The sequence below is a fragment of the Heterodontus francisci genome, chromosome 7 (genome assembly GCF_036365525.1).
Source record: "Heterodontus francisci isolate sHetFra1 chromosome 7, sHetFra1.hap1, whole genome shotgun sequence".
Taxonomy (NCBI): Eukaryota; Metazoa; Chordata; class Chondrichthyes; order Heterodontiformes; family Heterodontidae; genus Heterodontus; species Heterodontus francisci.
In genome coordinates this window covers 80,008,938-80,024,496 of record NC_090377.1, presented here as the reverse complement: position 1 = coordinate 80,024,496, position 15,559 = coordinate 80,008,938, and the positions used below count along the sequence as shown (strand labels likewise).

Sequence of the window (15,559 nt, the reverse complement as noted above, 5' to 3'; positions counted from 1 at the left end):
TATTCCTTTGATTTATCAATTTTTTAAATTAACCTTTGTTGAGATTTTCTTTCAAATGCTCTATGCATTTCATTTTAAATGCAATAAGTTATCATATAACTGATCTACAGGATCTAAATTTGATTGAAAAATAGCAGTATTATATATATTGTGATAATTGTGCACTGTATAGGTCTGTCATTTGGTGGTTATCTATTGTCCTATTATAGAAAGTATGGATTGAAATTGAAATCATGTTCTTTAAAGTGTTTGAAGATGACTAGACCATAACTGGACCGTAGGTTACGCCACCTAAAGTCATTCAACAGATGAATAGTATTAACCGATATCTTGGGGGAAATTCTAACTATCCCCTTCTGGCAGAAACTGGGTGGGGGTAGTTAAAATAAGGGAATCAGTTTACCCATGGGTACCACTGCCTTCCTGCAGAAATGCATTTTAACCTACAGGATGCCTGCCAAATGGCAGCAGTTCTGAAGAAGGGTCACTGACCTGAAACGTTAACTCTGCTTCTCTCTCCACAGATGCTGCCAGACCTGCTGAGGCTTTCCAGTACTTTCTGTTTTTATTTCAGATTTCCAGCATCCGCAGTATTTTGCTTTTATTTAATTTATTATGGCAGCAGGATCCGCCTTTTAAACATGCAAATTATGCCCCGATGCAGAAGTGCTCCCCTGGCCTCACCACAAAACCCCTGAACTTTGTCCCAACTGGGATGCCCTCCCCACTTCACCCCGCCACCCCACCACCACTACATCCCTTATCCACCTCCCCTAGTGCTGGGGACTGACCCCACTGGTGGCTTCCTGCCACACAAAATGCCACCTGTGCTGGCCAAACAGGCAGTATGGCTTGGAGGCTAACAAGTTACATGTAAATGAGACCTGGAAATGAAAATCATTGGCTGGTTTCATGCTGTTTAACTATGTTCACTAATATTATGTCAGACAAGCATTGGTTTTAGCTGTCAATATTGTTTATCTTTAGTATTCTGCTCGAGTAACTTCTGTGTGGTCTAAAACTATATTGTTGTTAAAGTCCCTGAGGTTATGAAAAGGCATTTGCATGAAGAAATTACAGAAGTCCCTTATGAAGAAAAAGAAAAAATGTCTTCTCTTAAAGGTATATTAAGAAACCTTACATATGTAGACTACTGTTCTTTTAATTCTTTTAGTGTTACCAGTGCCATGCTGGTTCTTCTACCTAAATATCTCTTGTACTTGTAGTACTGTATTTATGTCTTGGCCTGTCTGTTATTATGCTATTGTACTGTTGTGTTTTGAAGAATATCTTGATGCGTTGTAAGCGTATGTACTGCACACATTAAAATAAATCAAATTTAAAATTTTGAGCAACAACGAAGATTTATAAAGCACCTTTAAGTTCAGAAATGTACAGGGCACATTTCAGATAGGAGTAAGGAAAATGGGCGCTGAACCAGAAGGGAAAGAATAGGACTGAGTGAACATAAGGTTGATTTGAATGACAAGTTTTGAGGAGGTTTTGATAGGAAGAGATAGAATTTAAGAGGTATCTGGAGGGAATTCCAGAGTAGGAGCGAGACAGCTGAAAGTTCTGGAACTGCTAGTGGGTTGAAGAGAGGAACGGATGCAAAAAAGGCTAGAATCAAAGGAATTAAGTACTTAAGTGGGGAGAATATAGGACTGAAGGGGATTGGAGAGGTGCGGTGCAGCCATGAAGGGCTTTGAAGATAAAGGTGTGGGGGTTGAATCTACTTAGACTGTCTCTTGGTCTGCTGCCATAACCATGACAGAAATTCACCAGAAACCTCACTAAGTGGATAAACAAGGTTTTAGCCGAAGTTATGGTACCGAGTGGGAGAAGCTCTGAAGAAGTTCACCTGCTTAGATTTTAAATTCAATGCATTAGAATGGAGAATCTAATCATTGAGGATAGAGGTGCCGGATAAATGAGACTTTGTATGAGCAGGATATTTGCAGCAAAGTTTGCACAATTAGCAGCTGTTGAGGTTAGAAGATAGGAGGTCAATAAAGAGAACTTTGGATTAGTTGAGTCTGCAGGTCACACAAACGTGCATAACGGTGTGTGCATCATTGGGTTGAGGCAGACAGTGCTGTGAAGTTGGAATTAAGTGGAGTTTGCAATTGAGAGGATGTGGGCCTGAAATTCAGCTCTGTGTCAAATTGGGCACTAAGACTGTGATCACTCTGAATCTTTGTCAAATACATTTTTACCAAGAGATGGTCACTACATTACAATCATTTCAATTTGATTTTCTGACACTTGGATGTTCAAAACCAACTTTTTGTTATTAATTACTGGCCAAGACAATTTGTCTTCAACCATGCTAAGTTTGTACTTACCAATAAGAAAAATAATTATTTACTTTTGATCATAAATGACATAACTGGCACTTAGGTTCAGGCCATAAAAAATGCAAACAAAGCACTGGGCTTCATTTCCTAGATTGAAAAGCAGATAGATTGTGTTAAACTTGCTTAGAACCTTGCTTAGACCACATTTAGAGTACTGTGCACAGTTCTAGTCTCCATATTACTAAAAAGATTGAGGCACCAGAGAAGTTGCAAAAAAGGTTTACGAGGATGATACCAGAACTGAGAGTTTATAACTATCAGGAAAGACTGAACATTTTGGAGCTCTATTCCCCAGAAAAGAGAAAGCTGAGGGTTGACCTCATAGACCTCATAAAATTTTGGACTGATGGGATCGATGTAGTGAAAATGTTACTTGTAGAGGAGTCCAAAACTAGAGGACACAAATATGACATAGTCACTAATAAATCCAGTAAGCAATTCAGGAGAAACGTCTTTACTCAGAGAGTAGTTAGAATGTGGAACTTGGTATCGCATGAAGTCGTTGAGATGAATAACATAGGATTATTTAAGGGGCAGCTAGATAAGTACTTGAGGCAGAAAGGTACAGAAATATATGCAGCTATAGTTAGATAAAGTAGGGTGGGAAAAAGCTGGAGTATAAATACCGGCCGAGTAGCCTGTTTCTGTCTTGTAAATTCTATGTAGTTTTGTTATATGGAAATTGCTCTGTCATTTAAAAAAAAATGTTTTTTTCATTATCATGTTTTGCTCTTCAAGAAAAACTTTAATGTGGCTTACAACAGTTTTAATAATGTCTTTAAAGTGCCTGAGGTTGCCAAGAAACTTGTGCCTGAAAAAGTTGTCCCCATCACATTTTCAGAAAGCAAGGAGTATACTCCATTGAAAGGTATAGAAATGATAGTACCTTCATCTACATGATCTTATCACGTATTATTAATGGTAACCTTAATGTTCCATGGACTTTATCCAATAACAAGTAATGTGTTGTATTTCCATTCTGTTATTCTTTTCATCACAAACATCTGTTTTTTTTCATTGTTTTATATGCTTTGTTTTGATAATAATCTTGTCTGGCTTTATTTTTATTTCTTGATTTTTGTACCTGTGTTTGTCGTAATGTTATTTTATTTTATGTGCTAACATTTGTATCATCTTAAACTCTTCAAACCAAAACTTCTAAATTTTTGACCATTATCTAAAATTCTAAACTTTTTCTTCAAATTCTGAAGCTTTCAAGAAGATTTTACATGAAGAAACTATTGAAGCTGATAAGACTATTTCATATAAGGAAATTGTTGAGTGTGGTGAGATGATTTTACGTGAAGAAACAATTCCATTTGATGAGAAAATTTTACCCGAGGAAATTGTTGGGACTGATGAGACGATTTTATATGAGTCTGATGAGATGATCTTACATGAAAAAACTGTTCAGGATGACAAAATAATTTTACCCGAGGAAATTGTTGAGGCAGATGAGAAGATTTTACATGAAGAAATTGTTGAAGCTGACAAGATAATTTTATATGGGAAAAGTGTTGAGTTCAATGAAATGAATTTACACGAAGAAACTGTTCAGCTTGACAAGATCAGTTTACCTGAGAGAATTATTGAGGCTAATGAGAAGATTTTACTTGAAAAAATAGTTGAAGTCACAGTTCCAGAAAAAAAGAAAATTATGACAGAGAAAGGTATAGAACTGATTTATTAGAAGATTCTATTCTAAAGCAGCTGCTGCATCTCTCAACCAATGGAAATATGTATGAAATTTTGATTTTTACATAGGTTCTCTGGGAGGCTCTCTGTTTAGTTATAATACTGTTGTCTCCAATGTTGACATCTAAATTTCAGATATTCTCCAATTACACTGGCTCTATTCTTGTCTTTTGTTTTACATCATGTTCCAATATTTATTATGGACTGTAAGAGTTTGTGAATACTATCAGTTTTGAAAAACCCTCACCAATAAAAGTTACACATAAGTAACAGTTAATATTTGCGAGATGTGGAGCGCACAGTCTGTCCCAGTAGGAACATACCCCACTTACCTGATTGTAGAGAATTTAAATGCTAGATTACAAGAGCCAAGGCTGGAAATTAATCAGTTAAAACTGTGCAGCATAAAATTAAAGGGTACTAGAAATCTTCTGTCCTGCTAAGACCATTTAATCTGGTAGGGCGTTACTTTGTAGAGTTTTCTGGGCTCTTTTTCATGGGGCTGCCTTTTATCGTTATGTTTTCTTTGTTATTATTTACTGTAGTGTGCAGACGTAAAACTTACATGGAATGATTAACACTCAAAGGCTGTTTGTTAAACTATTTTTAACAAAGATAACAAAGGTCCACTGAAAGGACCTTTGTTAACTTTGGTGTTTTCAGAGCATTATTATGTACTGTTCTTTGAGTGTTACACATGTACAGTTGTCTGTAGTTAATATTGCCATAGATTTAGATCATGTATCTGCAAACTAAATATTTGATCAAAAATATTTTTTGAAGTGACTACAATTACCAAGAAGATTGAACCTAAAGGTGATGAACTAGTCACTGCTCCAGTGAAACAAGATTTGGAACTAGTGGAAGGTATACAAATGAGTGCCACTCATTGTCATGAAACATTCTACATTTTAATACCTTTCACTTTCATCACATCTCATCTTTCTCACAATTCATTCTTTCATTGCTTAATTAATAATGCTTGCTTTTGATTTTATTTTGTTCGGTAGTTCAACTGTCCCTCATTTTTATTTTGTCACCTGGGCATCATTCTTACAGTCTAATTGGTAAGGAGTATTTATCATGAAGAGAAAATAGGTTAGCCGCGTATAAGATTTAACTATGAAAAATGAAATCCAAAACCTGATCTATCCAATTGTTTTATTGCTTCTTTGGGGATGGTAGTTATTTAAGACATTTAACATGCTGTGCAACTTTATTGTGATTTATTTTTTCTAGTTTTATTGTTGTAATTCTCCTCTCTATCCTTTATGTACACCATCCTTTCTCAAGGGCAAAGAATAAACAAGGATTTCAAATTTTCAAGGATTCTATCAATACCATTGCACTATTGAACCCTTATGTGGCATGCTCAAGCTGTGCAGGAAGGAATAGTTCCCAAACAATTTTCCTTCCCTTTCACTGGTGACCTGGATGAGCTGACACATTCAGCATTAAGTGGAAAGTTGAAAAATAAATGCTCGTTAAAACTAGACTGTTGCTGAATTCTATTGATAGTTCAGTGCTCTAATGCTACTGAACCATGGGACAATTTCCTAAGATTTTTAAACCATTTTTGCTATTAAGAGGGATAACATTCCATGTAATGGTGCATTTCAAGATTTGACTTTAATGGTAACAACATTTTTGACTTTTTTTTAAAAGTTCCTGAAGATGAAGAAGTACTTGTTACTACTGTTCCTGTTACTGCTCCAGGACCAGTCAAGAAACCCCTTAAAGGTACAATTTATCAAAAGCTTGAAACTTAATTTACAATATAATATGTTGTTGTACAATTTCTGTTATTTTTTCTGTGTTAAATTTAAAGTTATGCAGAAGTTAACTCCACAGGTTTCTAAATGTTGTGTACTGGTCGTACCAAATTGTCTCTTTGGTCTATTTAAAAAGTAACAATTCATGTATCTTGTCTGTTGTGATTCTTTCTGTTAATGTGTTTATTTGGAAATTTTGCTGTCTATAGATATGTTTTACTGTGTGTTTTAATTTGATGAACTCTAGTATAGTTTGGAGAGTATGACATTGTTTGGTTTTGTTTTGATGTTAGACTGTTCCTTTATGGAATTGCAAAAGTCCTTGTTGATTTGTCACTAAATTAAATATGAAACCTTTATAGCTGCAGAACTATCCAAGTCACCTTTGAAACTAAAACCTACAGTCAAAGTGCCAAAAGAAATAGAAGATATTATAGAAATTCCACTACTGAAGAAAATTAGTAAGGTTCCCAAGGAAGAGAAAGATGAAGACAAGGGTATTATATTAAAGAAGGTTGATAGATCCCCTAAAGAAGAAGACAAAGACTTAGGGTTAAAACTTAGCAAACTCACTGAAAGCCCTGAGGAAATGGAAGCTGATGAAGGACACGTAACACTGAAGAAACAAGATGTAATCTTAAAAGAGAAAGAAACAGAAAGAGAAATAATATTGCAGTTGGTTGATGAGACCCCTAAAATAGACAAAGATAAGGGGAAAAGTGTAACATTAAAGAAACCAGATAAAATCTCTATTGAACAAGATGATGCATACAAAATATTACCAAAAAAGGTTAGTAAAGTAGTATCGAAAGAAATGGAAAAACAGCCAGGTATACTACTTAAAAAACCTGATATCCCCAAACAAGTGGAAGAAGCAGAAAAGGTACTATTAAGAAAACTTTATCCAGTCCCTAAAGAAGAAGCCATAAAAGAGAAAAGCGTAATGTCAAAGAAACTACCCAGTGATGAAGAAGATAGAGAAAAGCAAATAATATTGGAAAAGGTTGAAGTGTCTAAAGCTGAAAAAGATAAAGAAAAGACTGTGCTCTTAACCAGACCGGAACCAGTTCCTGTGAAGGTAGGAGACAAAGGAAAAATGCCTGTAAAGCAGGCTGAAGTCCCTGATACAGGGAAGGATAAGGAGAAAATCTTGCCATTGAAAAAGCCTAGTAAAATCCCAATGGAACAGGAAGATGAAGGAAAGCATTTGATGCTGAGAAAAGGTAGTACATTTCCTAAGCCTGATAAGGAAAAAGAACATCCTAGTCTCAAGAAAGTGGACCTTCCAAAAACTGTTCATGAAAAGCCCAGGATTGCACCATCTCCTGAAGAAGGAAAACCCAAAAGTATAGAAATTTATCCAATAGAAAGCTTACCCAGCAAGACTGTTTCAGAAAAGCCTGCACCAAAAATGGTACCAGAAGTTACAGCAGAAGAGACTGATGAGTTTTCCAAGGCACCACGTGAAAAGAAAGTGGTGCCCTCAAAAGAAAAACCTCATGAGACACCTTTAAAAATTAGTAAAGGGAAAGTCCTAGTTTCAAAAGAAGAACAGGAAATGGTTTTCCTGAAAAAAACTCCCTCAAAGGAAAAAGCATTTGAAGAAAAAGAGCCACAAAAGATTCACAAAATACCTGAAAAGGATATGGCAGTTTATAAAGAAAAAACACAAGTTACACCTACTAAAATTGATAAAGAGAAAGCTTTAGTCTTACAAAAACAGGAACCAGTGCAGTTAGAAAAAATTCCGTCAAAAGAAATTCTATTTGAAGAAGAACCACAGAAAATACAGGAAGTTCCTGAAAAGACATTGGTGATTCCTATAGAGAAAGTTGATGAAACACATCTAAAAGTTGGAAAAAGAAAAGTTCCAGTTTTGGAACAACTGAAGGATCATATAGAGCTGAAGAAAGTTCCATCAAAAGAAGTTGCAGTGGAAGAAAAGCCAAAGAAAATACCTGTAAAGAAAGTGCTAACCCCTAGAGATATACCTGATACTGCACATCTTAAAGTTGGAAAGGGAAAAGTGTCAGTACCAGAAGAAGAAAAGGATCATGTACAGCTGAAGAAGATTCCTTCAAAAGAAGTTGCAGTGGAAGAAAAGCCACAGAAAATACCTGTAAAGAAAGTGCTAACCCCTAGAGATGTTGCACACCTTAAAGCAGGCAAAGGGATTGTACCAGTTGCAGAAAAGGAAGGGGAAATAGCACAGGTGAAAAAAGTTCCCTCTGAAAGCATCTCACCAGAAGAAGACTATGAAGTAGAATCAGAAGAAATGTCAATAGAAGAATTACGGGACAGGGAAGACTTGGAATGGGAACTAACTGAAGAAGAGGAGGAATATAGCTCATCTGTTGATTGGGCACATGAAGATGAAGAAGAACTGTTTGAGGGTGTAGTTGAGACTCCTTCAAAGCCTTACAAACGACGAGGTGAGATGGCTGCTGCACATCTACCAAACTGATTGGTTGCTCATATCTTGTGCTTTGGAAAATGGATCAGTGTTCCTTGATGTTGTGTGTGTTCATCTTTGTCAAGTGCCTTTGTTCCTCCTGGCAACGCAGCTTGTGTTTGTGTGCATGATGTACTGTGATTGTCAAAAGTGTTAGGTCTAAAATTCATGTCTGTTGCTTGTGTTTGGTTTGGTCTTTGTCGTCCTATGCTTCCCAGACAAAAGTTATCTTAATTTGCTTTGGTGTTTGCTATTAACAGAACTATAGTTGAATTAAAATAATTTTTCATATACATCATTGAAGGCAGAGGCTGCAATAAACCTTTTAATTTGTCTGATTTCATATTTTCCTCATTCAAAACTAATATGTCTTTTCTTAATTTTAAATCTCCTCTGGCTGCCATTTTAGATTTTTTTGTGTGCGTATATATATATATATATATGTATATATATAAAATATATATTTTTGCATTTAAATACAATACACTTTGTTAGCCTCATTGTTTTCATCCTTGGGTTATTACAGAAGCATTTTAACATATGATTTGGCAGGATAGTCATGACATGCCGATAATTATGTTACTATCTCACTACAGATGCTAAGGCACCAACTGATGAAGCCGGCAAGGGTAGAGGCATACTAAGAGGTGAGAGGGACTGTCAAGCACATAGTCACAGCTATGAATCCATGCATGATTGTACACATATATACTTGTTCCACAAGCACTACCGAACATTTAGATGCAAACACATGCAATAGTATTCCAATGTAACACATCTATTTAAATGAAATTCATGAATTATATTGCTATTAAAAAGAATCCTATTTAAATTTCTCTCATGCATTAGTGGAAAACTCCATTAAATGCTATGTTACATTACAGTTATTTTGGAATTCAATATATCATCAATTTGCATGGCCTTCCAATTACAGTATTGATTGTTGGCTGTGTAGACAGGATGGCAAACCATGGATTGATATTGCATTGCTTAATTTTGCATGAACTGTCTTCTCTTTATATGCTTGCAGCTCCATAAAGTAATAATTGGAGTTTGAATAATCCTATTTACTTCAGCACAAGTAATCGATTTGTATACTGCATCTAAATATTTGCTGTAATTGATGCTGACAAAGAAGAACTTTGCATGAAAACTAAATGGAAGAAATGTCTGCTATGTTTCCATGTACATAGGTCATGATCGCCTTACGAGAATCTAAACCTTAATGCATGTGTTTTTCTCTATTTGTGTGCAAAATACAGTGTTTTTGGCTGTACAAAGTAGCTACTACTTGAATTTACTTGTGCTGCCTGAAGATTATGATTATGAATCATTGCTACTCCTTGGCGAATGGCGAATATATCCATGCTGAAATTATAGTGGCTTTATATGGTGTATATCTTACACCTGAAATCATTATCGCATGATGAAATGTATAGGCTTTGAAGGATGGGCTTCAGTGCACCAATTTACCTCAGAAAAGAACCAAAAGCAAGTTTACAGAATTTGGTCTCTTAGTCAGTTTCATTGCTGTGCTTGTTTCTCTGTCGTTTCTTTACCAACTGAAAGTGGCACGTGGCATCTAAGTGTCTGGTTCGCATCAAACCATCTTCAGAAGCATGCAAAAAAAGAGAAAGAAATAAAATCCAATGTATTTATGTTCAACTCTAAATTTTAGCGAAAAAGACACCATCGCCCGGAGACGGAGACAGGAAACCACTTAAACCAGGTGCAGGGAGGCCACCTTCAGAGGAGCCACCTTTTGCAGGGTTCCAGCTCAAAGCAGTCCCACTGAAATTTGTCAAAGAGCTAAAAGATATCGTGCTGGAGGAAGCGGAGTCTATAGGCTCTTCGGCCGTCTTCGAATGCCAGATCTCCCCGTCTACAGCATTAACATCTTGGATGAAGGATGGGAGCACCGTGAGAGAAAGTCCTAAATACAGATTTACCTCCGATGGCAAAGATAGAAAGTTGCATATCATTGATGTGCAGCTTTCAGACACTGGTGAATATAGCTGTGTAGGCCGCCTTGGCAAGCAAGAAAAGACATCTACAGCAAAGCTAATTGTCGAAGGTATTTTTCATTGCTGTTTGAGGTATTGCACGGCGCAAACCAAGAACAAGACTGCGCATTATATTAAAATAACGCAACCTAGGAATCCTGCTGAATAGTTCTTTTCTCGACTAATTATTAAGCTCAAATGGTCATTTACGTACTTTTACCATGTTATCGCACAACGCTTCATCAATTCAGTATAATCCAGATACCAGATCAGATTTGAAGCATAAGATGTTACAAAGGCTTTTGATCATTTTGTATAAAAATGAATACTTTGTTTTATTGTAGAAAATTAACTGATATTTTCCCCAAAATATTTTAGAGGTTCCAGTGGCATTCTTTAAAACGCTGGAAGAGGAAACCACCATCTTCAAAGGACAGCCCCTATATTTGACCTGTGAGCTGACCAAAGACAAAGATGTGATTTGGAAGAAGGATGGTGAACCCCTAGACGACACATCCAGCAGATACACAATTAGCGTCATCGGGTTGCAACGTTCTATTACTATCACAAGTGCAGATTTTGATGATGCTGGAATATATTCTGTTGAGACTGCTAACATAAGATGTGAGGGAAAAGTTAATGTACAAGGTTAGTATATATGAATGTTCTTGTACATTTGAAGCAGCAATAAAGGGATTTGGGGACTGGTTTTAATTTATATATTTTTATCCATTGCAGAGATTGTAAGGAAGTGGTTTGTTAAACCTGTTCGGGACCAGCGGGTCAAACAAAAAGAAAATGCCGTTTTCGAATGTGAAATTGCAAAAGATACCCCAAATATCAAATGGTTCAAAGGTGAAGAGGAGATTCCAATGGAACCCACTGAAAAAACTGAAATTAAGAAAGTTGGAAAAGTTATTACTCTCATTGTGAAGAATGCAACTCCAGAAGATATTGGTGAATACACGGTGGAGGTGGAAGGACAGGCTTCTACAGCCAATCTGATGGTTGATGGTAAGTTTTCTAATACTTGTAGAAATGTGCCTGTTCTTCCAGCACTGATAATCTGTATAATATTCATAATTTTAAGTAGGGCATGCACCATATCCATCTGTCATAATTCCTATTGTCATAATGGTTGGTCATCATTGTAAATTGATGTATCAACATTTTCCCATTCTTTTCCTATATTGACTGAAGTAATGTAGTAGCAGGCTTTAGCTACTAATGATTTTTTTGAGCTAGGTCCTAAATCATGTACAGAGAAACATTGGGCTGAAATTTACCAGCTCTCCGAAGTCAGGGGTCATGGCAAGGGAGCCCGGAAAATTCTTCCGCGAGAGGCCCACCTCGACCCCCGACGCCAAGAAGGCCTCACGGCATTTACCAGCGGCAGCAAGGCCTCAGTGAAGCACCCCCACCGCATGGCGAAGCCTTCATTTGCCTAATAAAATTAATGCAAATATATGTTAATTAACCTAACTGGACCGGGTGGCCGTCCCAAGCGATATTCCGACCAGTGGCCGGAGGTGTCTTGCCTTCAGATCCCCGTTTAAGGAGTCAAGGCGAGACACAGGTAGGGAGGGGGGAGGAGTTTAATTTTCAGGTGGGGGTGGGGGGTGGAATGATGCAGAGAAAACTTATTCCAATGGCTGAGGGGATGGTGGGAAGAGGTTGAAGGGCAAAGATCATAAAGTTTGGGGGTGAAAGTTCGGGACTGGCAAAAATGGTTTCTCGGTGGGCGGGGGGGAGGGAAATAAATGTATTGGTTGATGGTTGGTGGGTGGAAGAGGGACTTTGATCTGTACTTTGCTATTTTTATTTAAATTAAAGGTCATGTTCTCTTTAAGTATTCAAATCATATGTCAGGGCTTGAAGCCCTTTAAAAATGGTGCTGGCACCTGCGTGGTGGTGCCAGACGCCATTGCCAGGGACAGAGCAGCCGCCCCCTGTACATCATCAGGTGCAGCCATTCCACCCCTCCATTTAAATGAGCCCCAGTGTGAAATATTGTGAGGGCTCACTGGTGGTCGCTTTGCGCGGGCAGACCACCAACTTCAAAACGTGTCGCCGCGATTGGCGGTGTGTTCATAAAATTCAGCCCATTAACTGACTTCTGGGCAACACCACAGGCAAGTTACTAGTTTAATAAAATGATTCTTGATTTATTTATCAATATGAAATTGAAAGATCTGACTGATGATTTTCATATATTTCAATTATAGAATTTGTAATTTTATATCACAAAAGGAAGCCATTGGGCCCATCTGCTTAATCCTATTTCCCTACCTTTTCTCCATAAACTTTGAAATTTTCAAATATTTGTCCACTTTTTTGAAAGATATTATGGATTCCACTTCCACCACTTTGTCTTGTAGGGCATTCCTACCCTAACAATTCTGTACATTAGAAAAAAGTTATGCAAACCTCTCAACTTGTTCATTTGAAGACAATGTAAATTTCTGCTCTCTACTTACTGCCTCATTGATCATTGGAAATAGGGAAACTGATCTCAAAATTTTGAACCTTTTGATCATCGCCCAACTCCACCCCAACCTTATACAAAAGCAAAATACTGAAAAATGCTTGAAATCTGAAATAAAAACAGAAAATGCTGGAAATATTCAGCAGGTCAGGCAGCATCTATGGAGAGAGAAACAGAGTTAATGTTTCAGGTCACTGATCTTTCATCAAAACAAGGATCTTCCCTCCACGACCTTCAGCCACAGCATGATCTTCCCTCCAAACCCTGCAACCTCATAGTCCTCCAGCCCCGAACAGCCCACTTCTGCCTCCTTCCCAAGGTCCACAAACAGGACTGCCATGATAAACCTATCATTTCTCCCTGTTCCTGCCCCACTGAACTGTTTACTTCCTATCTCCACGCTAGTTTTTCTCCCCTTGTCCAGTCTCTTCCCACCTACATCCGTGACTTTTTCAGTGCCGTCCGTCACTTTAACAGGTTCTAATTTCCTCACCCAAATCATCTCCTCTTCATTTTGGACGTACTGGGCTGGATTTTACGTTGGGCGGACAGGAGCTGGCCACTGACGTAAAAGTCGGTGGTGAACCCTCTTCCGCCTAGCCTGGGGATCCATCCCGCATTTTACAAGTCCCCGGGCTTTAATTGTTCCAAGACGGGATTTCTACCCGCTTGAGGGAGGAAGTCCAGCCTCATTGAGCTGCGGGCCAATCGTCCAGCCGGCAGCTCTTAGTCCCAGCAGCGCCATCGGAAGCGGTGGCCACCGCTGGAACTGCAGCCCAACCGAGGACATGGAGCAAGGACTGCAGATAAGTTAGGGTTGCCTCGCCGGTCACACCCCAGCGAGGTAAAGGTGGTCGTTTGGGGGGAAGGGGGGGGGCACTTGGGTCCTGGGAGTGGTTGGAAAGAGGGGGCTGCCCTCAATCAGGCATCCTATGCCTGATTGTCAGGGCACCCCCCCCCCCCCAGTGTGTTGAGAGGCGGCCAGGTTTTATTGGGCGGCCTTTCACAGCTCCTGGATGCCCGCTTGCCGTGGGTAAAATCCCCATGGAGGCTGGCGAAGGCCCTTAAATGGCCACTTAAGGCCCTTGATTTGCCTGGGGCGGGCAGTCCGTTTCTCGACCCTCACCGACCCATGTAAAGTGGGCCGTAGGCGGGAACGGGTTGGGAAGGCCTCCGGAGCCTCCTGCCCAACTTTACGCCACCCACCACCATCATCCAGCTCACTGGGGTGGCATAAAATTCCGGCCATAACCTCTCTACACCTCCATCTCCCACCAGGACAGTCTGCGGGCTCTTCACTTCTTCCTTGAATGGTGCCCAATTAGTCTCTATCCACTACCACCCTCTTCCACTAGGCTGAATGTATTCTCATATTGAACAACTTCTCCTTTAACTGCACTTACTTCCTCCAAATAGAAGGCAATGCTATAGGTACCCACATGGGTCCTAGCTATGCCTGCCCTTTTGTGGGATCTGTGGAACACTCCTTGTTCCAGTCCTACTCAGGCCCCCTCCCTCACTGCTTTTTCCGGTACATTGATAACTGTATGGGTGCTATTTCCTGCTCTTGCCCTGAACTGGAAATTTCATCTACTTTGCTTCCAATTTCCACCCTTCTCTCACCTTAACATGGTCCATCTCCAACTCTTCCCTTCCTTGACTTTACTGTCTCAATTTCTGGGGATGGGCTATCAATGAATGTTCACTATAAGCCCACTGACTCCCACTGCCACCTCAGCTACACTTGCTCACACCCAGCTTTCTGTAAGCGCTCCATTCCGTTCTTCCAGTTTCTCTGTCCGTCACATCTGTTCTAATGATGCAACCATCCATACCAGCACTTCTGATATGTCTTCCTTTTTCCTCAACCAAGGGCACCTACCCCCACGCTCCCACCGTGTTGGCAGGGCCCACGTCTGTGTCAACCCATTTCCCACATGTCTGCTTTCATGCCTTCCCCTCCCTCCTAGAACCATGATCGGGTTCCCCTTGTCCTCATCTTGCAGCTCATCAACCTCTGCATTCAACTGATCATCCTCCACCATTTCCACCACATCCAGCGTGATACCACCACCAAACATATCTCCCCTCCCCTCACCTTTCAGCATTCCGAAGGGACCGTTCGCTCCACAACACCCTAGTCCACTCCTCAATCACCCCCAACACCCCCATGCCTTCCCACAACAATCTGTGCAAGCGCAGGAGATGCAACACTTGCCCTTTCACTTCCTCTCTCCTCACTGTCCAAGGCCCCAAACACTCCTTCCAGGTGAAACAGTGATTTACGTGTGTTTCTGTCAATCTAGCATACTGTATTCACAATGTACATTGGAGAGACCAAATGCAGATTGGGTGACTGCTTTGGTAACACCTCCGTTCAGTACACAATTGTGACCCTCAAGCTTCCAGTCGCCTGTCATTTTAATTCTCCACCTTACTCGCATGCTGACCTTTCTTTCTTCAGCCTACTGTAGTGTTCCAATGAAGCTCAACATATGCTCGAGGAATAGCACCTCATTTTTCAATTTGGCACTTTACAGTCTTCCAGACTGAACATTGAGTTCAACAATTTTAAACTGTAATTTCTTCTCCCATTTTGTTTCCTTTTTCTTTGCAGGCTTTGGTTTTAGTCTTGTTTTTCCCTTGTTTTTGCTTTTGGCTAACAGCTGTTCATCAATCTGCCATCCACACCTCCTCCAGACACATCTTTTATTTCTTTTCTTGTCTCATTACCACTCCCTTTGGCTGTGCACCACCAGCTTTTCTGTCACTTAGGGCTGGATTTTATCAAGCCC

At 39.4% G+C, this 15,559-nt stretch overlaps 1 protein-coding gene across 1 annotated transcript in view; it reads left to right on the top strand.

Annotated features, from left to right (window-relative positions):
• LOC137372387 (titin-like) overlaps positions 1-15,559 on the top strand; it is a 425,393-nt gene that overhangs the window by 250,770 nt on the left and 159,064 nt on the right. Inside the window, exons 141-151 of the mRNA XM_068036276.1 lie at positions 1,039-1,122; positions 1,175-1,230; positions 3,096-3,225; positions 3,569-4,027; positions 4,836-4,919; positions 5,718-5,792; positions 6,187-8,256; positions 8,873-8,926; positions 9,952-10,350; positions 10,658-10,927; positions 11,018-11,293. Coding sequence (XP_067892377.1) covers positions 1,039-1,122; positions 1,175-1,230; positions 3,096-3,225; positions 3,569-4,027; positions 4,836-4,919; positions 5,718-5,792; positions 6,187-8,256; positions 8,873-8,926; positions 9,952-10,350; positions 10,658-10,927; positions 11,018-11,293 — 3,957 coding nt within the window. The remainder of the gene's footprint in view (positions 1-1,038; positions 1,123-1,174; positions 1,231-3,095; positions 3,226-3,568; positions 4,028-4,835; positions 4,920-5,717; positions 5,793-6,186; positions 8,257-8,872; positions 8,927-9,951; positions 10,351-10,657; positions 10,928-11,017; positions 11,294-15,559) is intronic.